This window comes from Alligator mississippiensis, chromosome 1, assembly GCF_030867095.1.
Source record: "Alligator mississippiensis isolate rAllMis1 chromosome 1, rAllMis1, whole genome shotgun sequence".
In the NCBI taxonomy this organism is placed as follows: Eukaryota; Metazoa; Chordata; order Crocodylia; family Alligatoridae; genus Alligator; species Alligator mississippiensis.
This window is the reverse complement of record NC_081824.1, coordinates 7,131,287-7,158,654: the sequence shown is the minus strand read 5'-3', so window position 1 is coordinate 7,158,654 and position 27,368 is coordinate 7,131,287. Positions and strand designations below refer to the sequence as shown.

General features: G+C 48.8%; 1 protein-coding gene across 1 annotated transcript; it reads right to left on the bottom strand.

The window, feature by feature from the left end:
• Positions 1 to 338: 338 nt before the first annotated feature.
• On the bottom strand, positions 339 to 25,028 carry C1H8orf74 (chromosome 1 C8orf74 homolog). Its single transcript, XM_059727204.1, has 4 exons — positions 24,981 to 25,028; positions 22,473 to 22,665; positions 7,340 to 7,740; positions 339 to 688 (listed from the first exon to the last, which is right to left on the bottom strand). Exons 1-4 carry the CDS (start codon positions 25,026 to 25,028, stop codon positions 473 to 475), a joined length of 858 nt encoding a protein of 285 aa, XP_059583187.1. The 3' UTR covers positions 339 to 472.
• Between the last annotated feature and the right edge of the window lie 2,340 nt (positions 25,029 to 27,368).

Below are 27,368 nucleotides of genomic sequence, written 5' to 3'. Positions count from 1 at the left end.
GATGGAGAAACGAGCAGCTAATCCCCCAGCCCTGGGAACCAATGTGAGAGAGAGGCCTGCTATTTATAATATTTATAATAATCTCTACCTAGGGCTGTCTCAGGGGTGGAGAGAGAAAATTCTTGCACACTGCTCTGCCCTTCCACAATACTGCCTTGCACACTGCCCTTCCACAATACTGAATACAGCGCTAGGCCAAATCCAGTGGGCCAGCATTGTACGTACCCTACATCTTTTAGCAGAACCAAGCTGTTGATAGTGAGTGTCTCCCGTCTCCCATGTTAATAACTCATCAGTTGCTTTGGTTTGTTTCTACCAAATTTAATCGTTCCAACCAGGGCAATATGAACAAATGCGCCGGCATCAACCGTGCCCAAAGAGTTCACGCACGAAAGGGAAGCGCAGACCACAGTCACTGTGCACCGGCAGTCAGGAGGTTATGCTGAGGTCTATCCAGAAGGTCGGTGGCTCGTCATTTCTTCTTTTTCTGCACCTGGGCTTTGGTCGACTTTGCTCGGTCTTCGGAGGAGGGAGGTGGGGGGTGGGTGGCAGGTGGGTTTAAGGAGAGGGTCTTCTTTTGGAGTCTCAGATCCAGGATCTCAAAGGTGGTCTGGATCTCAGTCTGCAGGATCTCATGGACAGCTTCAATCTGGGTCCTGATTGCTTCTCTCACCATGCTCTCTAAAACCTAAAAGGAAGTGGAAGAGCAGGAGGGCTGGAGTTGTGTTCAGCCCTGACTTTACTATCAACCAGCCGTTCCCTTTAACCTGCCAGGGGTTCAGCCGGGCCCCTCTGTTGGAAACAGACTCATTAATGGTGTCCCCCATCCCTCAGCTCTTCTGGGCTCCTCGAAGATGTGGGATCTGCAGGTGGGAAGGGTGCAGGCCTAGGTGTGTCTGCAAGGACACCTCTCCGAACGGAGCTCCCTACTCTTAACCCAGCAGAGATGCTCTGCCTAAGCCATTGATTCTTCTGGGGGCAAGCTATTTCTGGATGCTCAAAGACCTCTGGGTGTATGCATGGGGCTGCAGCACAGGAGGCCAGGAAGCCGTATGGTGACAGTGGGTTGGACTGCTTGAGAAGGCAAGCTCTGTCCATTGCACCAGATCTCCTGAGGTTAACCCAGATCCCAGTGGGTTCATGGGCTCCAGGGGTCAGATCCTGTTTCAGGCCTTGTGCGTGAGACTGACCCAAAGCAGAGACCCCACTGTCATTAAAGTGCCCGTTTGACCTTCCCAGTCACTCCTCCTTGCTGTTTGCCTGAGTTCAAAAGGTGATTGAGGATGATGTTAGCCGCATTACTTGAACTCGCTTGTTAATACCAATGGTGCAGTGACACACGCACGTTATTGCGCACACATTAATTCCACTAGACATGTGGGCTGATCATCAAAGTGCCCCATTGGAGTTTAATTAAATTTCCAAAACAATTTGCTCCTGGGCTGGGAACCTGTAATGCAAGTTGAGGCAGAAGTGTCTCCGCCCCTGAGATTTATAAACTTTACATGGCTGGTTATGAAATGAGACTGGAGATGGCAGCCCAATAGGTACCCTACTGAGAAAGGGCCTGATCCTGCAGTTTTTGCACACTCAGACCACCCAGGGTCTCCAACGGGAGGTCTGTGCTGACTGTAGGATCTTGCACTGTCATACCTGACCGTGATGCAGGCAGACCAGGACCAGATGAAGAGTGGAAGGGGTGCAGGAGCAGGGTGAGTGGGGTGCAGCCACACTCCCTTTGGCGGTCTGAGCTCGCTGCCCGGTCAGCACCGCTCCTGCCAGAGCTCTTCAGATGCAGTGAGCTCTATGAGCTCGCTGGTTCGACTGGTACGAGCTCTGGCCACCGCTCTCACACGGCCGCAGAGCCCAGGAGGTGGGTGCCGTTGCGGCTGCTCGTCCCCTTTTTTCCCCCACCGGGGAATTCAGTGGAGGAGAGGAGAAAGGAGGAGGCGATGCTCAGCCCCTGGGCTCCGGAGCTATGAAAAAGCAGTGGCTCTGCCAGAGTTCACGCTTGATCGGCTGGTGAGCAGGAGCCCACGCTGACCGGGCAGTGAGCTCGAAGCAGGGTGCGACCGTGCCACCACACCTGCCTGGCTCGGTCCGGGAAGGGGTGAGCCACCGGGTTGCATTCTTCAAGCAAGACTGTCACGGAAGTTAATTCTCATCGCTGCCTACCAATTAGGTAAAAAAAAAATTAATAATAATCATTTCAGAAATCGTTATGCAGCAACATGGTACAAGGGCAGTGGATGGACCCTGACAGTCGCCTGTCCTGCCCCACTATCCCAGCTCAGCCAAGAGTGACTGTGCAACATCCATGGGGTAATTTATTTCCTGGGAATGGAGCATTTTAGCAATCTGGGGTGTTGACAGCAACACCAGTAAAGGGGATTTACTGCTTAAATACAGCAGGCCAACCCTGCAGCCCCTACCCCATAGACTGTGGTCCTTTTTGTCTGCCATGATGTTAATACTCAGGTCGCTGCTGTAGGGAGCTGCAGGCAGCTGCCACGACATGCAGCGTGAGAGAGGGGAAGCCCATGTTGGGAAGGCAAAGATGCCGAGAAACCACATCTCCATCGCTTTCCTGTGTGGATCCAATTTACTCCACAGTGCGCAGGGAGAAGATCTGCGTGGGTAAGAAGGAGTGAGAACCGGGACAGTGGCATCATGATTTGTGGCCTCAACGACATGACTGTGTGAAGATGCATTTGGGATTTCTTTGCCTGCATGCTTTATTTGAACAAAAATTCAAACTAGATTAACCAGAGCATGGCTGGGGTAGCCTAGCGGGTACTCTGAGGCTCTGGCCTTCCTGAAACCCACCCCCATCCTATGAGACACCTCTGCTAAATTTACCTTCTTCCTCTGCTACACTCTTCCTCCTCCCCACCCCCAGGCACTCCCTTGGGCTCCGCATTACATCACAAGACTTGTTTTTACTGCTAAAATAAAATTAAAAAAAAAACAACCTGTCTTTTGCTTCAGGGTAAATACCACGTGCCAACTCACCTAGGGTAAAAACACCGTGAAAATAAGAAAGGCGCTTGAGTTCTGCCATTAGGTAAAGTCGCTGAGATCAGTGCCAGGTTGGGGCACTGCAGTGTCCACCACGAGTTCACTTCGTAGCAAAGCTCAAGAGCCTGGTCTCTACTCCGTGCATCAGGATAGCTCATATGAATTATTTACCCATGGTGAATAATCTCAGGTGGTTTTCAGCTGTGCAGACCAGCTCTAAAAGGGCATGCTCTCAAAGCCAAGCCCAACTTTGCTTTGGCCACAGCCCCAGATTTCAAGCCCTTCTTTCCCACCTTACCGGCTGCCTATACACATGCTCACGGATGGAGTGGGGCGTGTTTTAATTAGAGTGGTTCCTGGACACCCATGCCATTTAAAACAGTTATTGGCATGTGTATTAAGCCTCCGTGCATTTCAAAATGACCGTGGCACGCTTTACCTAAAGATCATTCAACGGTGCTTAGATAAAGTGCCCCCATGGCCATTTTGAAACATGCTAGGGCTTAATACATGTGATGGTGAAGCAACACTGGGGCTAATTAAAAGTAGCAACCCTGGGGCTAATTAGAAGTGGCAACACTGGAGAGCTCTAATTAGAAGTAGCTATTTGCTCAAGGACAAATAACAACAGGTCAATAATGCGACCTGTGCCCTTATCACCCAGTGGTGCAACCCTCTAATAGCATCCCCTGCAGCAGTTACTCCCCAAAAGCTAGTTGTCTGTCTGCCCTGAATCCCAGTGTAATATATATTGGTGTACAAAGCTGATATAAATTATATTGGTATTATATCAGTATGGATATGTTACATATCCAAGCCACAGGCTTGTCTCTGTGCTACCCTGTGTAAAAAGCCCCCCCAGTCCCAGTAGACCAACCAACCACTCGCTTATTCCCCGGAGCACTGCAACGGGACTCGGGAGGACTCCGGTCTAGTCCCAACTCTGCCACTGATCTACTGGGCAGCCTTGAGCAAGTCTCTTCCCCATGGTAAGACTCCTACTCCTTTACTAGAAGTAGTTCTTAGTAGAAGTTTCTGTAAGTAATACAGGCTTGCTTCCACACCACAAGCCGCATCAAGATACCACAGGCTGCATACAGCAGCTCACTCACCATCATCCAGCTCAAAGTGCTTGGGCTGCAAGAAGGATAACACTAGACGCTGGCCCTTCTGCTTTTCGGGCCACAGAGAAGTGGCAACCACCACGGCAGATAGGAGTGGTTGTCACTTCTGCTTGCTTCGAAGTCCCACTTTTTCTGTTCCAGTGTGGGCATAATAATCAGCTTCCTTGCTTAAGCTATACACCCTAGTTCGGGAGGGCAGCTTTTCGGGGGAAAGGTGCATGTGGCAGGTGGGTAAATATGGCACGTGGTTCCATGAGTTGTGAAAGTATGGCATCACATCCATAACTCATGCCTTTCCATGCTGCTTCCCTTCCTTAAAAATGTTCTGCCTTCACTTGTCCAACCTGCCCGTCCTTTTGGGGGCTATATTTTCCAGACTCCCTTTGAGAGAAGTCCCACCAAGATCAGCCCCAAGCAGCTCTGGAAAGAGGATCTTAGCAACATTAATTGCTAACCTGCCATTTGCATGTGTTGTGTGAAGTGTGCAGCATGCTGTGGACCCCACGCAATGGCAGCAATGAGTGGGACTAGGAGACTAAGAGTGACTGAGGGAGAAGTCTCCAGTGAGTCCTGCCTCTTTGATGTCTCCAGTTTGGAGTGGGGGGATAGTCCGCATTTTTGGATTGCAAGCATATCTTGATAATAATGAAATACATGAAAACACCTGGAGGACAGGCTTCACTGTAGAATGTGTCTTTGGTTACTCCAAGCTGAGTCTTTTATAACACGTTTCTATTTTTAATGATGCCACTTATATGCTATATCGTTCCCAACCTAGGTTTTTTTTCATTTGACTCACTTCAGTTTGCTTTTTGTGCCAGAGTTAAAAAGTGTTCCCACTACACCTAAACCAAACTTTGGTTAGAAATCAGTAGCTGGATTTTGCCTTGGGCTCTTCATTCACTGAAGTGGGTTTGCATGCAGTAATTAACTGCTCTGTGGGTGCGTCTACATGAGATGCTTACTGCGCATTAGCCTAATAACACTGCACAGCAGTTTAGTGGTTATTAACTGTGCTAATAGCCTACACCGCAGTGTTATTAGGCTAATGCACAGTAAGTGTCACTAAAAAACTGTGCACTGGTACTACTGCACAGTAATTCTAGCTACTGCACATTCAGTTAGTACCTCTTATTAGTAGTAAGTAGTAAGTAATACTGCACAGTAATTAAGGTGCATTAATGAACGTGTAGATGTGCACAGCAGTGTAGTGATTATTAACCATGCTAGTAGCCTACACCGCAGTGTTACTAGGCTAATGCGCAGTAAGTGTCACTAAAAAACCGTGCGCTGGCACTACCGCACAGTAATTCTAGTTACTGCACATTCAGTTAGTACCTCTTATTAGCAGTAAGTAATACTGCGCAGTAATTAAGGTGCATTAATGAACATGTAGACGTGCCCACTATGGTCCAGTGTGTCCTCTAGTGATTTATCTGAGCTCATTGTTTGGCCACAGTGAAGTGGCAGTCTGGTATAAGGAACTTGCAGGCCCCAATGTATCTAGAAGGGGAGCGTATGAAAGTGTTGATGGGGAAAACCACAAATACGAGAATGCATTTGGCCCATGAAACAGGAGCAGGAATGCTGACTTGGTGGTAAGCTTTGGGTGCCAGAGGTTGGAAGGAAGGTGGGAGCTTTATCTCATAAATCACCCAAAATTTTCTAAAGGTCTTTGGTGGCTAAGTGATGATATTGTAGCATCATGAGCAGGTCGCCCTTAGATTTAAAGCTCTCTGGAGCAGAGACTGTTTGTTCTGTGTGTGTACAGCAGCAAAAATGGCAACAACAATGATAATGATGATACTAATAATAATAATAATTGTTCCCAGGCAGTGGTAATGAGCAGGCTTGCTGGCATAAATGTGTAGGTGAAGATTATTCTCTCAGCTGCTTGATCAATCTATTTTCTCCTGTGGTAAAGACAGGCACCCAGAAGGACTTGCCTACTCTCTACAGACCCCATAAGAATATAAGAACTGCCACTTTACTGGGTCAGACCAGTATCTGCTGTCACACGGCAGCAGAAAGGGGATGCTGAAGGGGACAGTGAACAGGTTATGCCCAGGGTTTTTCCCCTGGTTCGCCTCCGACTTGCAACCTCCAGCAGTTCGGGTCTAGGAAGTTCTGATTCAGATGCTGTCCCCCTAACTCCCAGGCTCAATAACTACTGATGCCCCTGTCCTCCAGGAATGTGTCCAATCCCTTTTTGAATCTGGCTAAACTCTCAGCATCCACATCTGTTGGCAACAAGTTCCACACTTCAGTGACACATTGTGTGAAAAGAGAACATCCTTTTGTTAGTTTTAAAATTACTACCCTCTAGTTCCCTTTTGTGACCCCTAGGTCTTGCATAGTGAGAGACAGTGGGTGCATCTACACATACACTAGTGTGCCATAGTTACAGCGGGTTTAATGCTTGATTAACCAACTTGATTACCTTGCACTACTGTGCAATAGTGCCGGCGCACGGGTTTTTAGTGATGCTTACTGTGCAGTAAGCACAGCATCCCAGCATACTGTGCAGTAAGCATCCCTGGAGTCTTGGATTTGCTCCCTGGAGCCCCAGATTTGCTCCCCAGAGTCATGGGAGCAAATGGCTTGTGACCGTCCATCAATCCAGAACAGAGCACTGGCCTTTGAACAGCACCGCATGGCAAAAGCAATGAAGAAATGTGTGGCCAGGAAAATGAAAACCTCTCATTCCCAGTCCTCATTATGTTCCTGCCCCTGCTGCAGCAGATTGCTCAAGGCTGAGATCAGGCTTATAAATCACCTGCGTACCCACGCGACCTAGCCTCCACCCCTCTTCTTTCTCTTTCCTCTCTCTCTCCTCTCCTTTTTTCCTTTTTTCTCCTTTTCTCTTTTCTTCCTCCCTGTTTCTTTCCTACTTCTTTTCCCTCTTCTCCCTCCGCCCCGCTCGATGAGGTCGTCTTCACCCACAAAGGATGAACAACAACACTGTGTAGTAGCCTAAAACTACTGCACAGCAGCAGCATATTAGCATGGGTTTTGCCTGGCACACTTCTGTGCAGTGTTGTTAGGCTCCTGCACGGTTAGTGCCTTGTGTAGACATGCCTAGTAAATAATAAATCCCTATGTACTTTCTCTTCAGCATTTAGCATTTTGCAAACCCTTCTCATGCCGCCCTCAAGTGTCTCTTTTCTAAACTGAGTAGGTCTGGCCCACACACTTACCTTTCTGTCCAGGGTCTCTGCCTGTGCATTCACTCTGTCATACACCCTTTGCAGCATACGCTCTTTCTCCCAATGCAGTCTCTCTTGGAGGAGCAGCATGTCGGTGCGTTTTTGGGCCTCTGCGGCAGAGAGGGCAGCCAGCTGCTGCTGGTGTTTCGCGGCTTCCACTTCAGTGCCTGCCATCAGCGGGAGAGGCTGCGGGGGTCCGCAGACTTCCAGATGGGCCAAATGCTGTCTGAGGTCCCTCTCCTGACACAGCACAAACTGGTAGAGGTGGTAGTGCCTGATGAAGGTGTTGCAGAAGTAATCGCACACGCTGCAGGCTTTAAAGGGGCTCAGCTTTGGCTCGCACAACGTGAGTTTGTCGTGCAGGAGTTGGAGGGCCTCTGAGATGGGTAAGCCTGAATAGAAATGAAAATGGTGTCTGAGAGGGTGGACACACAATGAGATTAAGGTGACACAATTTACCCCAGATCCTATTCCGTAAGAAGGGGCGGACATGCAACCAGCTCCCTGGCCTTACACTTAACCTCGTGTAAGACATGGGTTAAGACAGCATATCCACTTCACTTTTACTATGGAGTAAACTCAATTTCCCACGTAATAGATGTGTTGTGTACCTGCACCGTAAGCCACTCGGAGGTTCACATTGCAGTCAGCCTGCCATTTGGATACTGTGCTGTTGAAATGATGTGCCGGTTAGCAGCAACAACTATTTGTTATGTGCGGGAAATCCATTGGCATCATGCTCTTTGCTTCGTGCTATTTACATTTAAGCCTGTCTTGCAAGGAAAATGGGAAATTGCTGCTTCTTCAGGGCTGCTGTTTCCAAAGTTGTGTTAGATCAACAAGCCTGCATTGTATAGCCCACAGCAAACATGATTTAAGGATTATTTGGTGTAAAACAAGACGGCCGTGTTTCCTCCAGGAGGCTTGCAGCCAATTAGGCTGACAACTGTCCAAGCAGATGAATGAATGTCCTACAAGGTTAACTCCACTCTTGTGTTTCACATTGCAATGATACGGATGTGGATTTGAGTCCGTTGCTTGTGGGTTGGGGACTTCTTTGTGACAGACACCACTGAGGTTGCTTCTGATCCTGTGGATCCCTCACAGCTCCTGTTGAAGTGTGTTTGTCAGCCCACTGTGGCTAGGGAAGGAAGTTACACATAAACCGGTTTAAGTGCTCAGAAACTGGTCTAAACCTGTAACAGAATAGAAATCCAGTGCACATAAACCAGTTTCAAAATGACCTGCTTGAATGTAGTATCAGACTTAACTGATTTGGGTCAAACCGGTTTATGAAACTTCTGTCCCAGAGCCCTTCCTGGTTCAAGTTAAATCAGAGTCCCCCAGCATCCCAGAATGCTTTGCAGCCCTGGGCTGGACTATGCTGTCTGCTCCAGAGATAAGGGCTGGCCCCGCCCCTCTGTTCCCTAGCTGAGGCAGTGAGGACTGGCTGACTAAGGGGCGGGGGGCAAGCCCACGTGGGGATGCAGCCCAGTCTGCAGGTGGGGGGCTTCCTACCCCCAGGCAAACCCCGGCTTGGGTCTGGGGCCAGGGAAGGGTGTTAAACACCCTCCTGCTTCCATTCAAGCTTACTGCTGGCTGCAACTGTGGACTACAAATCCCAGAGGCACCTGGAAGCAGGAAGAGGAAGTGATAAGCAACCCTGCAGAGTCCTGCTGCTGTGATTCTGGACTGCAAATCCCAGAGACCTCAGGGGCAGCAGGAAGAGGAAGTGAGCATACAGCCAGAGAGCTGTGCCCTAATGCCCCTACCCCCCCGAGGTTCTGGCCTGAGCCACTGCAGGCCTGTGGTTGCATTTCCTGAATCAAAGGTAAATGTCTGTTCACTTCTGTTTCAATTTAATCTGTGCAGCTTAGACTAGCCTGCAAAGCCTGACTTGATTAAGCCTCGGGTTTTTTGACTGTCTGTATCTAGCCTGTATGACAGACCTTGAGCCTTACTTCACATCTCTATGGATTCGATATCTGGTGAGCTCTTTTCTTGTGCTCATTTGGACTCTGTTCTAAGTGACAGTCTATCAGGCTACTACAATTCCCTTGGAAGGTTTAGGATTTGTATCTCCCCCTACTGAAATCCAAGGCAAAATTCCCACTGACTTCAGCCAAAGCGGGACATAGGCCATGATAGATTATTCCCTATGGTTGAGTAATGATAATGAGTCAGGCTGGAGAGTAATGGCTTTGCTATCCCTTTGGGGGCTATTCAAGGAAGTTGGATAAAGCTATAAAAATGTCAGTAGTGAATCCTGTCATTGGTGATTCTTTTCGGGGTCAACTCAAATCAGATGCTTTACTGAGGCAAGGCAGAACCAGACAAAACATGTTGAGTGCTACACAAAGGCATCCTTGGTCATTGGTTTAAAAAAGACAGTCCCTGACACAGGCTTGGGATATTGGTAGCCCAAAGGAGGAAAGGCCTCTGCGACTATATACCCCAGCCGATGGGTGGAGGGCTGAGTGGTAGCCCACATTGAACACATCCTTGTTGTCTTTCTCTTGTAGCTTTTCGATTTCATAAACCTTGAGGAGGAAACTCACTGACCACACGACTCTTCACTGATCACTAAGCTGCCTGACTGTGGTCTTATGCTGCCCGGGCAATGAAGGTATGTGCTTCTTGGCCTTTTGGCTCAGGCCAAGTGTAGTTCCAGAGGATCGTGACTGTACACAGGCAACGTGAGGGTACAACCCAGCAAACATTAAAAAGAGAGAGAATTTGCTCTTCCCCTTAGTCCTCCAAGATTATTTTTGTGGGCCTGAAGGGAAGGAACCACAAAGAGAGGCAAATATGAAGAGGCAAAGTGATACAGAAATGAATATGAAACCAAAAATGGAACCGACCCAACCTTCATGACCCCCTACCTTGGGCGTCTTTAAGAGGAGGCTAGACATGCACCTGGCTGAGGTCGTCTGACCCCAATGCTTTTTCCTGCCCAGGGCAGGGGGTCAGACATGATGATCTGCTGAGGACCTTCCTGACCCTAACATCTCTGAATCTATGCAATTCTGGGTTGGATATTGCTATAGATATGAAGATAAGAGTCCATCTGGTTTAAAATTTTACAATAACCCCTCCCCACCCCCCAAAAAAAGACTTTATCCCCAAAACTAAAAATTTCAATCAAATTATAGTTCTAGTGAATATAATACCATTTGTGACAATTTTTAAACAAAATTTTGTTTCATTTTGGTGGAGAAACCCACTTTCTCCCCCCAAAAAGTCAGAAAGCAAAAAATGTGTGGGGAAGACAATGAGCAATTTATCCTTACCAAAATAAAACTTACCCAAACTCTTCCAAAATTAAAAAAAATTCAATGTTAGAATGAAAAAAAAAACATTCCCAGAAAATGTAATATAAAATAAAAATTTCTGATGTCTTTTGAAAATGTCCGTGATGCCCACTCATTTGTATTTGCCTTCCAATTACATCTAGCTATGAGTTTCTATCTTATAACACGTGGGAGATAGTTAGCTGGGTTTGTCTGAAGTTAGGGAGAAGGTAGACAGAGGATGGTTCTCTCATTTCGAGAGTCCATTTCTTTTTGCTATGTGAAGAAATGGTTCCATAAAAACACAAGACCTCAACTTGTCAGGATAGCTGACCTTCCGGCCATTAGAAGTCACATTAAAAAAATAGACTTAACTTTAAAGGTAATACCCTGTGCCAATTCCACGTGAATCTTAGTAACGTGTGATGACAAACATTTTTTGCTAGTATTATACCAGCATTGTGCAGTCCTGCAGCACTGGCTTGAGACTCGATAAGCCTGGTTTCAGTTTTTGGCTCTGCCATAGTCCAGCTGTGTGACCCCTGGGAAGTCACAAATTCTTTGGGCTTCCTAAAAGACAGGTGTTTTCCCACCAAGTGCCATCAAGAAAAACACAGATAATAATGTCAGCTAAGTGCTCAGCTAATACTGTGAGAAAAGCCCAGCCTGGGAGTATCTCCCCATCTGGATGATGCTTTAGCAATAGAATATGCCCAAACTTGTAGTGCTCTAATTGGGCTCTCATTTTATGGGGATTCCCAAACAATCCTTCTCTCAGTTTTTCAGCACAAAAATCTTGTGGGCCCAAAGGATTGAATTCGTGCCAGTAGATTCCCTGCCTCAAGTGCTGTCAAGCATCCAAGCCATTTAGTGGAAACCTTTTTGGAAATGTCCACCTTCTCTTTCACTACTCTTCTAAGTACAGAACAATTTTCTTATCTTTTCTGTTATCAACTTTCGCCCCTGCCCCCAAATGTAAAATAAATTGATAAATAACGCCGCTAAAAATATTTTAGAAATGTTGTATTTAATAAAGGCAGACAAGGCTCTTCGTATGAATCTGATATCTTTTATTGGACCAACTTAAATAGCTGGAAAACAAAATTTAGCAAGCTTTCAGGTTTCATAGATTCATAGATGTTAGGGTCGGAAGGGACCTCAATAGATCATCGAGTCCGACCCCCTGCATAGGCAGGAAAGAGTGCTGGGTCTAGATGACCCCAGCTAGATGCATATCTAACCTCCTCTTGAAGACCCCCAGTATTATAGGTATATATAATAAACCCAGCACTCTTTCCTGCCTATGCAGGGGGTCAGACTCGATGATCTATTGAGGTATTATGTCAAAGACTTTCTTTCTTGAAAATGATGTTTCATTTGCCAAAAAATTATGGATGTGCATTATAAGAAAAAGTAGGCCAGCATTTCAGGCATATGTGTTATAAAAAATAAAAACACATCAGGCGAGGCACATTATTTTTAACAAAAAAGAAAGAAAACAGCAACGCCCATTTTTTGTTGGGGGGAAAAATATTCCCCCCCCCCCCCCCAAAGAGCTTGAGTTTATTATGAAAAAATGTTTACTTAGAAAAAAAAATGAAGTAGAGAGCCCGCGAAGTTTCTAACTGGCTCTATACCTGACTAGGCATAACATATCAGATGTTTAATTGGGCAACGCTGACTTTGCATTGATATTTCATTTGGGGCGCAGCGTTATGCCTACAAAACTGGAGGCTATTTCTGGAGGGTAAATGGGAAAAATGTATCTTACCTTTACCGTCTGTGCGGAGTGAAGTGAAGACAAAAAATGAACAGCCTGGAAGTCTAGTTATGGCTTGAGTAGGGGACTTTCAGACAGGACTCTGGGATTAGGTTTCTACCTCTGGCGCTAGAGGACTGCATGCCTTTCAGCAAAGCACTTATCCTCTCTCTGAGCTTGTGTTAAGCTCTTTGTGATGTGGGATGATAATTCCTACCTTGGGTGCTGCAAAGCTTAATTATGTGGCCCTAATTACATTCTCTGAGATGCAGAGAAGCTAGCTGAATGCATGGCAATGGAACCCATATCGATTGCTGATGCTTCTGAGCTGAAATTCAGAAGGTCGACCCCGGGGAGATAAAGACACCAGGTTGAAGAGATCTGGTTAATAAGCTCCGCAATCCTAGCCAAATCAGGCAATTCATGGGCGAGATTGTAGCCAAACCCTTCAGGAAACTCAGGTGAGGCAGCAAAGAATGGGCTGATACAGAGATTAAAGGCCCCATTTCCCCTTGGTCTTAACATGGGAAATCACCGAGGATGTGGACCACAAAGGTATTTAGGTGCCTGACCACCACTGAGTCTATGGAAGTCCATGAGAATTAGGCACATCCAAGGATATGGGTTTGTGTGTTGCCTCTTGATGGAGACAATTTTGGCATGGCCTCTGGCCCCTAGCAAATGCAGGTTTTGCACAGAGGAATTGAGGCACAAAGAAAATGTGCTCCTTTGAAAAGATGGCCCTAAGGAAACTGCATAAAACTCCCGAGCCTTTGTTATATTGTTTAGGTACAAGAAGGAAAACACCAAGTAAAAAATAACATACACAAAACACAGCAGCACTTTGCATGCATTTTGCTCCAGGACAAGCAGGAAGGGGGTGAAACATATATTGTTGTTGATTCAGTTGGCACCTGTCAGCCGCGGCAGGCCAGTGCCCTGGTGCTATGTTGCTGGTAAGCAGCGCTTGCTCCTGCCAGGTGTTGCTACAAACAGGCATCAACAGCAATTCAAGGTCACAGCTGAGCTTGGGGCCATATGGTGTCAGGCCTTCTATACCTATATCACCAGAGGGAAGCCCTGCTCTGAAGTGCTCAAAATGTGAATAGGCACCACGCAGCATGAGTGCGAGAAAGGAAGGAGTGGAGTTGTTTCCGTTTTACAGGCGGACAGCTGGATGCCACCTCATTTACACAGGATGCCACCTCATTTACAGAGCCTAGGCTCTATAAATATATATATCAATGTATAATGTAACGTATAAATATATAATGTATGTATAAATAGATAAATATAATGTAAGCTCACTTTTTGCTACTGGAGCAGTATAAAGGAGAGTGAAGCTCATCTCCCAAAGCCACATACCGGGCGCATCTACACGAGACACTTTATTGCGCATTAGCCTAATAACACTGCGCAGTCACATGGCTATTAAAAACCATGCTCATAGCCCACTGTGCGATGTTATTAGGCTAACGCGCAGTAAGCGTCACAAAATAGGCGTGCATTGGTGCTATCGCACAGTAACTTTAGTTACCGCACATTTAGTTAGTACTTTGCTAAGCAAGTACTAAACTAAATGCGCAGCATCTGAGGTGCATTAATGAACATGTAGACATGCCCGCAACGTACTGACCCTCATCAGGGCCTGAACTACAAGACCAGCCTTCCCCTCAGCATGACTGTGACCATGATTGATTGCTACTGCAGCAACCAGGAACCCTGGTCCTGGACCAGAGCCCTGATACACCAGGTATATCAAATGCTGTACAAATGCAGAACAGCACCAGACCTCGACTCCTGGCGGCCCTGAGCAAACTTTTTGTATCGGACCCCCCTTTGCCAGAGATAATGATAATAATAATTAGACAACGGGAAAACATTACCATTTTCAGGCCCCCTTTCTGTCTGGGCCCCGGGTGACCACCCGGTTCGCCCATGCCGGTGTCCAGCTCTGGTGCAGAATTAAACACTCCAAAACATTGACAATCTGAACCGTGGTTGAAATATCAGTGCGCCAGGTCTGCTTTGGATCTCAGGTTGCATCTCTACCAAGGTTATTATCTTCAGTGGAGCTGCCTCCTTCCAACTGGAGCCACAGCTCAGAATCAGGCCCATCAACAGCAGCTGGCAAGCGGTTTTGGAGTTTGCCCTGACACCCCGAGTGCAAAGGGCTCTCGGTCACTCCCATGCCAATAAAGAGTAGCTCTGCTGGACGCTAGTGGTGGTTACTCTGGATTTATCCCCGCGCAGCTGAGAATGGAGTCTGGTCCTTATGATTTCCACATTGAGACCTGCAGGAAAGAAGCAGGGGAAGGAGAGGCCAAAGTTTAACTGCTGAGGAAACCTATATTTAGTGGCAGTAATTAGCAGGCCCGAGATGCTAAAGGAAAAGGAGAGCGGTAACGGAAAGAGGCTGATTGCCTGGTGCTGCCTGGAGGGCGGCCACCGCTACTACTGATGTGTGGCCTGCTCGTGCGCTAGTGGCATTGTTCACCTGTGATGGGCACTGATGCTTCTGCAGAGGATCTGGGCTTTTCCTGCTGGACATGCAGAGGCGCGGAGAGGATGGAGCACAGCGCAAATGCCCATGGTCCACCCTATGCTTTGCCTGGGTTGTTCTTCTATTTCATACTTGAATTAATCCTATTTCAACATATGGCACTTTACCTGGGATCTCTTGAGCATCTGTTAACCTTTCACAGAAGCTGGGTGTTGGCTGCCCGGGTCCCCTGGCTGTAACCTGGGGCAGGTTTGGGTGCTATGTCTTGTGTTGTGTCAGTACTAAGAGGTTCGATTATGGACGTGCATAGGACGATTTGGACAGGACCGATCCTGCTTCTGGCACGACCTCTGGAGGGCCCTTCCCACACCACTTCTCTGTGATGAACTCAGCCCTCTTGGGGTTTTGGATATTGCTCCTTGCAGTTGTGGGTGACGGCTTGAAGTGGGAATCTGGGGATTTGTTTGGGCTTTTTTTCAGTGAAAAAAGGTGACTAGACCTGATAGCCCAAGACGGGGCTCCTACCGCAAGTAGTGTAACGGGGGGTGTGATTGAGGCAGCAGCCCTGGGCACTGCTTTTGTGGATGGGTGCAATTATAGCCACTGCCACCACCAGCCCTGCTGCAGCCAGTGCTGTCCTGTGCGTCACAGCTGTCCTGCTACACCTCGGCCTCCTGTCCTGTATTTCTAAACACCAGTCTGCCTCTTCCAGGAAGGAGCCTGGTCTTTGGTCTCTCCAGTCTTCCCAGTGGCTGCTCCATATGCCCCCACTGCACAGGAAGAGGGGAAAGGCATATAGCAATTCTGCCATGGGATTAAAGGGGCAGAGCCGTCCCCCATGTCAGCCGTAGTCACTGTGTGTGTGTGCTCTTATCCTTACTGCAGGGTAGGAGCGTCTACACGGTCAGGTCTCATATGAGCCCTCTTTTACCCTCAGATAAATTATTCACTGAGTGTCTGGCACCAAGGGCCTGGTCCCAATGTTGCTCGTCCTGGTGTAAGTCTGGAATAAGCGCATTGAAATCAATGGAGTTACCTAGGTGTTTCACGCTAGCCCTATCCATCCAGCTCAGCACGGTGTCGTAGAGCGAGCACCAGCGACGTGTCCGAAGGAGCGTGGAGGCTGTGCAGCGGCTCTGGTTTCCGTAGGCGCTTTCCCAAGCAGTAAAGTCATTCCACGTTTTTCCAGGGGATTCGAGTGAAAGCCTGCATGCCGTTCCTCTGGCTTTGAGGGATTCCTGTGCAACAGGGCTGGGTGTCTTGCATCCACTCCACCTTTTCATATGCAGCAAAGCCAATTTATGTGTCATGTAGCTGCACCCCAAGGGAGCATTTTTCTACCCACATGGAGCAGGCATCAGTGACTGCCCAAAGAAGCAGGACCGCGAAGTCCTGTTGCTATCCGGAAAGCAGGTAGCACACCGTTGGCACACTTGGTAAGAGTCAGTAAGAGAGTTAAAACTTGCCCAGCTAGCTTGGAAGACGGATGCCTTGACTATCTAATTAAGTGGTCTTATATTTGTCAGGCGCGCACAAAATCCCAGTTGGCAAAAGCAGCCTTTTTTAATGCCAATTTTTCTCAAACCAAAATGGGTTTTTGTTTGTTTTTGCGACAAAGATTTTTTTTTTTCTTTTGGAGATTAACTCCTGGTGCGTGCTGGCTTCCTTCCCAAGATTTCAATCTATCATTAGCTTCCCCCATCCATTATTCAGTGGGGTTGACTGTAAACGAAGCAGCATCGATCTTTCCCTTTCGAATTGGCAGGGAAAGCGGAGAGCAGCTTGCTACTTTGTTATGCTGCGCTGCGTCCCTTCCTACCCGGGCCGGCTGCAAAGGGAAATGCAACTTGCTTGTGACGTTAAATGAAGCCTTAATCTAATTGTTAGGAAGCAGTGGGTGTTCTGAATAGAGCCTGTTTCATAATGCATGCTCAAAAACAGAGGTTGTGGCCCGGGGGGGGGGAAAAGGTAGCAAAGTCAGTGGGTTTGGGAGAACGAACAGATTGCAGCGAGGTCTAGGGACTGTGGGCAGGGACAGACATTACACTTTTTCCACTTTAGGTGGTCAGAAACCGGTCTAAATCTATAACAGAACAGAAGTTAAGACACATAAGTCTGGAAGCAAAATTGTGAGATAGACCTGGATGGATGTAGTTAGTAGCAGACTTAATTGGTTTAAATGAAACCAGCCTATCCAATGTCTGTCCCAGATCCCAGCGTCGGCTGCTCCTGGGCGTACCCTTACCCCGCGGGGCTAAGACACACGACGTGGTCCAACGGAGCTGCCCGGGGATGGACTTGACCAGGAGAGTGGACACACAGCCAGTATACTAGTAAAACTTTCACTAGTTTATAGTACCTCCTTGCTTTCTCAGAGTTAACTATTCTGGCAAGGAGTGACTTATGCCAGGCTGTGTCACGTGTCTGCTGCGCTTTTACACTGGGGTAAATTTACACTGTGTGTTTGCACCCACGGTACCCTACAGTAACTTCATCACCTTTTACTGAATGGCAAGTTATGGTGATTTAACTTTCAGTTCCTGTAGGGCAAGAGCATGCAGGCAGGCAGGTGCTACACACCATGGATGGTAAGTCTCCAGTCCTCTCCATTCACTGAAAACTTTTCATGCATCCCGACACTGAGTGATATTAAAATTCACAGAAGTTTGGGGCTGGAAGGGACCTCGTGAGATTGTCGGGTCCAGCCCCCCTGCTCTGGGCAGGAAAGACTGCGGGGGTCAAATAACCCCAGCAAGGTGTGCATCCAGTCTCCTTTTGAAGATCTCCAGGGTAGGCGCCTGCACCACCCTGCTGGGAGTCTCTTCCAGAGTCTGGTCACACGAACAGTAAAGAAGTTTTTCCTTATAAGACAAATGGTAAGATCTCTGGCGTAGGGATCCTGGTTTATGACCGTGACTCCTAGGCACTAGTATGACTTAAAAAATAATAATAAAACAGCAGAAATCTCCAAAAAAGAACCGTGCATATGTAAATCCCCTGGAATCCCTTGGTATGAGCAGGGTATAAGCAGTGCATAAGCCTGAAGCCAGTCTCTTGGACAGAGGTAACATTTCCCCGATCAATGAATGTTTTTACTGGGTCGCCCATCACCTCGTGCTGTCCTCGGAGCCAGAGCCTTACTGCCTTCACAGGTTTCGTCCGCCCCGGTTGAACTCCAGAGTAAACGTGCAGTGCAAACAAGTTGCCGACAGCAATAATGGCCAGGCCTTTGCAGCTGGCATTAGGCAAACACGATCCACCGTAGACTGTGAACAGGCTTTATGTAACAGCTTGTACGCTGTTCTTGTGCCTGTCCTCACAGACTTCCCCACTGTGCGCATCTACACGTGCAATTAGCACCTAGCAATAAGCTCCAGCGCAGTTCGTACTGTAGTTTATTGCTCCCGGGCACAGCGTTTGCACGTGCACCCAGGACCACAGCACGTCACGCCGGGGTGGTGCAGCCCCAGCTGGCAGGGAGACCAGAGGGTCAGCCTGCCAGCCTGGGGCTGCTCTGATGTGAGCCCTGGCTCAACCCAGCTGCCAAGAGGCTGGCTGGGGCACGAGTATGCTAGCCAGCCGGCACCCCACATGCTGTAGCACCCTCGTGCCCCCGTCACCCCTGATCGCTGCATGTGTTGCAATGAAGCAAATAACTCCACCATAGGATAATGCTTGTGTCAGGCACTATTATCCTGCATTGGAGGGAATTAGTTTACTGCAGCCTAATAGCGCCACATGTGTAGACAGTGATGCTTTACTGTGGAGCTAATTAGTCAACTCCACAGTAAAACACACATGTAGATGCCCCCACTGAAGGCCAGATCCAGGCAGGCCCAGTGCAACCCTGAGCTTCTAGTTACTCTGGTGCAGTGCTTCTCGTCCCTTTCTGACTCGAGGCACCCCTTAATAGGCTCAATGCACCATTTGGAAAAAGCCATTTTTTAGTCTTCACTTGTTTGTTGGGGTTTTTTTTAATACAGAAAAATAATCAAGCAAAGAACTCAGGAAGACCACAAGAGCCCATGATGTTTTTTAATACTAGCTGTTTCTGTTTGCAATCTCTGGGTTTGTTGTGTGAATCACGTTTGCACATCTAACCGTGCTAACATTGCGTGGCCCTCCGGGGCACTCTTGAAAGCATCTCAAGGCATCCCAGGGTGCCACGGCTGCCTGGTTGAGAATCGCTGGCCATACAGCCAGCTGTAGCATGAATTACACCCACAGTGAGTGATTTAGCCTTGTTCAGTACAAAGGTGAAAAGCAGAGCTGGTCTCACATCGAACAACCGAAGGCAGGAGGGAATGTGATGTTTGCATGTTGTTGCTGCTGTGGGTGTGGGGATGGGACGGTGGTTGTGTCCCTACCCACACACAAACTACAAAACCCGGTTCTCTCTCTCTGACCATAACCTGGCTGGACTCTGATCAGCTTGTATGGCGAGGAGAGAGACTGAGAGTGACCAGGACAGCAGACAATCCCTGGTATGGCCCTTGATGCAAAGATGTTCCCTCTCCATTCCCTAACCCGGGCCATTTCTTGTTGGTCTTTGGATGGTTGGGTGCCACATCGTGGCACTGTGACTTTGCCACCTCCCCGTCTCTTCTTCTGCTGCATCTTCCTCTTCTCTCCAAGGGCACCAAGGAAGAAAGGATTTGGCATGCCTGTTTGTGTCTTGGCTCATCTCAGGCCCAATTCCCGTCTCACACACACGGGTGTGAATCAAAAGCAACACGCTGAAGCTAAGGGAGTAGTAGGACTGAGATAACATCTCCATGAGAGGCCCACTACAGCTTGGAGAATGGGATATAAGTCAACCTTTGTATGGGAGAGCCTAGGATGGGGATCCCAATCCTTCCTGGACTACTGGACCAGTGGCAACACTCAACATTTCTCATAGATTTTTACACTAGGAGCTAGGGGGGGCTTGTGAATCATGCCTGCACCCCTAAGACAGCTAACATCATGCGGCACCCTTGAAAGGCTCTCAAGGCCCCCCTGGATGCTACAAGGCCCTGGCTGAGAATCACGGAGCAGGAGGTTCAGACCTGGGACTCTGGAGCCGTAGAAATCATTCGAAGAAAGACAAAGTCCAAAGGCTCAAGCTTTGCAGCCCCTTTCTATTTAAACTTGTGCTGTGTAAACACATAACACACCCAGTGGTGTGAACCAGCTGTATTATCTCATGAGCAAACAAGGCCACTATTAGCTCTAATTTATTTCTTGGCAGCAGACTGGGATGTAAGTACACAACCCACTCGATGATGCTTTCAAGGTCACCCGAATAATGCATGTGTTGAGAGGCGATACATGCATTTCGGGGTTGGAAAATCTCTGCCCGAGGCATGCATGTTGAAACCAAGGCAAGCAGGGGAGGGGGCTTGTTCCTGCCCGGTGCTAAGCACCATTTGCAGAGTGCCGAGTGCTCACACCACTCCTTGAAGTCATTGCAAGTGGAGATGTTCAGCTCCTGAGGCGAGAAGGCTCTCGAGGCACGTCTATGCAGTCTCCCCTCCTGACTTTGTGACTGTGGGCAGCAAGATAAGACTCACCCATTCATTCGCATTGGACTCAGCAGAGACCAGCAACTGGCAGAGCAGAGGCTCAGAGTGGTCCTGAGCGTGTGTCCTAGTACTGTGCTTAGGCTCTCCCTGCTCCCCAGCTGCCTGTTCTGCCTGGATGCTGGTCTCTGGTCAACCTGAGGGGCAGGGCAAGGTGCCAGAAGCAGCAGAGAAGCCATGAAAGCCTGGTCCAAACATCCCAGGCAGCATTTGGTGGGGCGATGCAGAGTTCAGTGTGTGCTGGATCAGGCCCTTATATGGATCTCATGCCTTCTGAAGCTAATTTGCTCCTTTTAGTTGCATCAGCGTGACCCTGATGATCCTCTGCAGGCTACACCACTGTAAAAATGGGCAAAATGGGCTCTCTACAAACTAACCTCCACACTGTCCATCAGGGAATTGATATGATCCCCCAAATTATAGGGGTAAGCACGTCCGTGCTGGTGGAAAGTAGGTGACTTGGCCAAGGTCACTAGGGTTTTTGACCCCTCAGCTCCCTCTTGGTTCTACATTGATAGATGGATCTGGGGTCAGAGTCTGATTTCCACATCCCAGGCATGAGAGTGCAGCAATTCCAATGCGCTCAAAGGTTTTCCTTGGGATTTCCATCAGTGTAGGAGAAAAAGTGGTCCAAGATCAGTCAACCAGCCCAATGATTTGGGGTAATACACTAGGATTTGCACAAATCCAGAGTCATACGCAAAGGGTAAGTACGCAGCCAGAATGCTGGGTCGTCGGGCAGCAAACCTGAGCTTGCCTCCTTGCTGTTGATGCCACTTAGGTGCACCCAGAAGAGTGCACCTAAGTGGCATCACTTCAAGAGAAGGGCAGAGAAAGTGCTTCAAGGAGGTCCTCAAGGCCAGCTTGAAAAATGCAACGTCAGCATCAACTCATGGGAGACTATTGCCCAGGACTGCCCCAAATGGAGGACGAGTCTGCTGCAAGGATCTCACTACTTTGAAACAACAACAGGAGACAGAAAAGTGGGAGTTGCAAAAACCAAGAACCCAGAGCCACCCGCCGTGCATGGAAACAAGTGCCCGAGCTGCAACAGAGTTTGTCGATCCTGGAGAGACCTCATCAGCCACCTTCAGACCCACAGATAAGACAATCATGGAAGACAACCATCCTCAACTGCAAGGGATTGTCAATGATGATGAGAGGCAGCAGGCGTTGATAGAAGGGTATGGACTGGAGACCAGGATGCACATGGTACCATCTGAGATAGCTTCATCCTCTAGTAGAAGCAATAACTTGCCAACATCCATGCTGACCATTCGGTAGAGGGAGCTGCGACACACATTAGCATAGGCTACATGTTCTGCACCTCCAGAGGGTCTTTCAGGAGCAGGTGGTAATGCGTCCCTATAATGGCGTGCAAGCGTTTGCATCAAGCAATGACAGGTGCACACGTGCAAGTGGCACACGCACACGTCGCAGCTGGAAGCAGTGATATTTATCTGCTTCTGGCCTGTTGGGTGGGGAAGCTCAGGAGCATTTCTACACAGATTTCAGGATGGTGGATGGAAGGGGCTGGATAAGTGCTGGGGTTGCAGTTACAAGTCACAGGGCAAAGGCGTGATTTCAGGCCCCGTAAACCTGACATATATGCATATCTGCGCAACCCAATCAGACTCGTTTGGCAGGGTGGCACTCCCAGGCATGTCAGACCAGGACAAGGCAGGGCACATCTTTCTGAGGCCCCGGTAACCATTGCTTTGAAAAAGCAGTGCAGGAGCAGGGTTAGGACAAGTCATGGAACAATGGGTTTGAGCCTGGTCTCTTGACATCAGTGACCTTGTACTCCTTCACTTGGCGTAGCATGGTTGCTGTAGAGTTGCATGGGCATAGCTGATCCCCTACCTGCTAACTAACCCCCGAGCATTCAGGCCGTGACCTTCCTTCTCTCTGTTTTACACTGGCATAAAACCATTGCCTTCCACTTTCCTGACTTGGACCCACATGGGACCAGCCCAGAACGCCACGGCTCTTTCCTAGTGTCGGCACATACCTTGCGTGTCCGTCAGGAGCTCTTCTGTGAGCTTTCCCACCTCAGCTACCGCGGGCCAGGGCAGGCCTTTTTCTGCAGCGAACACCAGGCTGTTGTGAAGAACATCCAGCTCAATGCTCCGCCGGAGATCCCGCGCCTCATCAAACACTTCCCAGCCCAGCAGCAATCTCAGATGCCGGCGCCCCTTTTCTCTCTGGTGTTGAGACATGAAAGACGGGCCATATTAGCATTGCAGGAAGCGGGAGAGCTCCCTTGATGTCAACGCAATGCAAGGCCAATAAGGGTATCAATGTGCAGGATCCTTGGGCCAGATTCTGGTCTCACTCTTGCTGGACCTGCCACAGTTGAGTCACGTGGCTTCTGATTTATCCTGGGAGAGAAGAATCAGGCCCTTGGACCTTCCTTTGGGGTCTGTCTCACCCAGTATCAAGCTTGGGGCCTGGACCCGTTGCTCTCGCAAGGTCCTTTCCGGCCCCAACGTCTATGAAATCTATGAAAATGCCTACGGGATGCTGTTTCATAGGTGAGCAAATGGCCGGACTAGAAGAGAGATTGTGGCCTTGTTCCTACTTGGAGGTGGACCATGATCCACCCTCGGGCCCTTCGCTTGGCCTACCCAGATCTCTTGGTCTGGTGCAGACTGCAGTCCCTGCCCCAAGGATACTCATTCCTTGCCATGAAGGATGTTGCAGAGGGCTGAGGGCAGGTGGGTCCTTGGGGAATGATAGTTCAGGCACCTGATGGGTTCATTTTGGGTTGGATTCAGCTTCCACACTGCTCCTTGCTCAGCACTGCGCTCAAAGGTCCTGAATGTCAATGGGCTGGATAATTGCCCTCACCCCATCATCTAAGGAGACCTCTATCACCCTCAGAAGAGGTAATGAGAGGCATGGTCCTTAAATAATCCCAGAGAGGGCAATGGTCTACTAGGGAGGTAACCCCTGCAGCCCAAAAGCCCATAACATGTGTGGCTTCTTGCAATTAGGCAGATCTTTGCAGTCATCCTCTTGGAGGATCTGCCTCAGCTCCATTAGAGTGAAGTCCACGAGCCCTGATCAGAGTATTGAGCCATTGGTGGGTGAGGGGGGCAGGAGCTGACTGCTCCCTCTGGTTTCTCCTCAGCCCTACCTCCTGCCAAAGGCTGTTAGATGGGGGATTGTGCACGCAGTGGTTGTCAACCAATTTCTCAAGGTTGAAATGCACCATTTCATTGTTCCACGTGGAAACTTTTCACTCCTTTTCTTGCCTGCTCAGATCTGGGGTCTTGGGAGGAACAAATGGTGGGTACTCAATAGAGATGGAGTCAGGTCTGACCCAGACATGAGTGGTCAGCAGAGGGTCCTGGTTTTCTCTGATTAAAAAAAACAAACAAACCCAATTTTCAGGTTAAAAAAACTAACCCCAAATCCACATTTTTCCATGATCAAAATGAAACACCACTATATCTATCTATCGATCTATCTATCCATCTATCTAGCCCATTGCTCCTTGTCCTGCCATCTGCCCCCACTGAGAACAGCCCAGCTCCATCCTCTTTGCAACCCCCCTGAAGGGACTTGAAGGCTGCTATCAATCTAGATATCTATCTAGATCAATAGATAGATAGATAGATAGATATATCTATATATATATAGTGAGAGAGACAGATATCTATATATAGGTATAGATAGGTAGATATAGTGGTGTTTCATTTTATATATGCCAGATGCTATCTATATATATGCCAGATGCTTTCAGTGCACCGTTGCTGCTAGGATCTTCCTTGTGAGAAATTTATACAATGAAGGGCCAAGTATCTTCAACCATTGCCTACAATAATTAGCGAAGTTTATGCTCTTACCCCTGTGCTAGGTGGAAACAAAAGTGCTGCTTTCACTGAAAACTATGCTCATGTGGCTTAGCCTCCACTTACCGTAGAGTAAGAGCTGGCATCAGGCAGTTACTGTGGAACAGTTCAGGCCCTGCCTCCTTCTACCCGTATGCCCATTATTCATCTATATGTATGTATTAGTGGTGCTTCATTTTAATAATGGAAAAAAGTGAATTTTGGGTTTTTGAACTCAAAAATTGAGTTGTTTGTTTGTTTTTTTTATCAGAGGAGACCAGGATCCCTGGTGGTCAGGCCTAGTGGTTCACACTAAGCCCAGAGTTGGGGTTGGGTTACCAACATACAAGCAGTTAAGGTCAAAGCCAGGTATCAGCCCAGTTTCCAGGGTGTCAAGTTGAGGGTCAAGACAAGGTCCTGGGCAGGACAAGCAGTTGATGAAGACCAGGAGGTCCAAGACGGGAATCCTGATGGAGGGCAGGCAGTGTGAGAGGCCTGGCACGCTGTTTTAGGAGCTGGGAACCTATACCATGAGTATGGGGTTGGTAGCCACTGAGCGGTAGGGCAGCAATACACACCCTGAAGGTGGAAAGTAAAATGTAAAAGGGTTCTTTGGTGCTTACCCCAGTATTGTATAAGGCAAGATGTGACCCATCAGCAGGCTAAATGCAACCCATCTTTACCTGAAGCTGGACCACTGCCCTCACCCCGTCTGCTGACAAGCCGGCCATCCTCCTGAGAACAGGGAACCGCGGCGTGGGCGTTGTGTGGTCACAGACGGGCGGCGTTCCACGGGCGCCCGCGTTCCAGCACCCTCCCGCCCGTCACCCGCTCCCTCGGCGCTGGGGCTGTGCGAGGCGTCGGACAGAGCGTCCGATCCGGAGAAGCTTCGGACGCTTCGGGGTCCGAAGCAGCACGTCCAGGTTGAAGCGCTGGCATCGTTCGGCTTCTTGAAGCACTTCGGAGCCGCCTCGGAGATCCAGCTCTATAATGGGGAAACAATAAAATATCTCTAACTTTGTTGTCTTTTTGTCCAATTTGGATGAAATTTTCAGGGGTGGTAGACTCTGCAGAGAGGACGAAGCCTGCCAAGTTTCAAGAAGATGGGTGCAGGGGTATGGGGGGAACGGCACCCCAAATTCTTGAAAGCAAAACTCCTGTCACATCTATGTGTTACAACACAGGGGGGTCAAAACTGCAGGGGGGTGGCTCTTACTGAGGCCACAAAGCCTGCCAGGTTTCAAGAAGTTTGGTGCAGGGGTTTGCGGGGAATTGTCTCTCAAGCTGAGGACAAGCAAAACTGGTGCCATGGGTGCTGTGGGACTGCCTCTGGGGGCGGGAGGGGAGACACTGCTGCAGGCCTGGCTGCGAAGCTGCCGTGTTCCCAGTTACCAGTCAATCCATCATGATTCACTCCGGGACCAGGGACTCGGGACCAGCTCAATACACAGGACCTAGCTACTACATAATGACTTAAAGAGCATCAATTGGCACCTACAAAACCAGGCTAAGGAGAGGAAAGACTCAGTGCAGACAGTCAACTGCCCCAAGGCAGAGACAGTCTTGGCACGAGTTTTGTCCATCAGCAGCTCGGGGTGCAGGCCCCAGACCCCCCTGCACCCATCTCCTCCACAGCTGGCAGGCGTCACAGCAGAGGCCACCACCCCTGCCACTGTCACCTCGCTGCACCTTAGCACATGCAGGGTCACCCATGGCACCAGTTTTCCTTGTCTGCAGCTTGGGGTGCAGTTCCCCCCAACCCCCTGCACCCATCCCCTTGACACTTGGCAGGCTTTGTGGCCTCATCAGGGGCTGGCATGCCTGCAGTTTTCACCCCCTGTGGTGTAACACATACATGTGACAAGAGTTTTGCTTTCAAGAATTTGGGGTGCAGTTCCCCCCAAACCCCTGCACCAATCTTCTTGAAACTTGGCAGGCTCTGTGGCCCCAGTAAGAGCTACCAGCCCTGCAGTTTTCACCCCCCTAGTTTGGCTTTCAAGAATTTGGGGTACAGTTTCCCTCAAACTCCTGCACTGATCTTCTTGAAACTTAGCAGGTTTCATGCTCTCAGCAAAGGCTATCATCCCTGCAAGTTTCATCCAAATCAGAAAAAACAACAAAGTTATAGATATTTCATTGATTCCCCATTATATCCTATGGCCAGATTTCCGAGGCGGCTCCGAAGCTTTGGCTGGATCAAGGCGGAAACCCAGTCTGGAGCTCTGGATCGGATCGCGGCCATCCGAAGTGGCCGGATCGGATCGCTGCCGACTCGCACAAGCCTACTTGACATGTGCCCACCTTGCTGTTCAATGCCCTGAGCAAAGGGCATTGCCAAGGGCATGTCCTAAGAGATTTCCCTGCCTCTTCATCCCTGTCTTCAGTCCCGCTGAGGTCAGGAGCAAAACCCTGGCTTCACTGTGAACAGGCAGGGGTCTTCTTCCACCCATATTTTCCTCCCTGTAACCCTGTTCCAGTCTGGGACACTTGGTGAATGGACATATGAATAATGGGCATGCAGGTAAAAGGAGGCAGGGCCTGAGCTGTGCCATATGCCTGATGCCTGCTCTTACCCCATGGGAAGGGGAAGCTAAGCCACATGCGCATAGCCTGCAACAAAAGAAGCACTTTTTCTTCCATCTAGTATGGAGGTAAAAGCAAATCCAAGGGTAAAAAAGGGTAACCCCAAATCCACATGTTTCTGTGATTTAAATGAAACTCCACTAACCTATAGAGAGAGATATATAGCAGTGTTTCATTTTAATCATGGAAAAAATGTGAGTTTGGGGTTGCTTATTTTTAATCGGAGAGTGGAGATTTTTTTTTTTTTTAAGTCAGAGAAAATCAGGATCCCTGGCAACGGTTGAGGATACTTGGCCCTTAGTCACAGGTGTATAGTTTTCTTGCCAGGAAGATCCTAGCAGCAAGGGAGCATTGAAAGCAGCTGCCGTGACTTTTGTGAAGTATAAGGAGAGCTGTGATTCGGATGGCACGTTCACCAGCCTCACGGGTGCTAGGTACCGGATGCGAGAAGTTGGCCATAGCAGCAGGCTGCTGGGATGCTTGCCAGC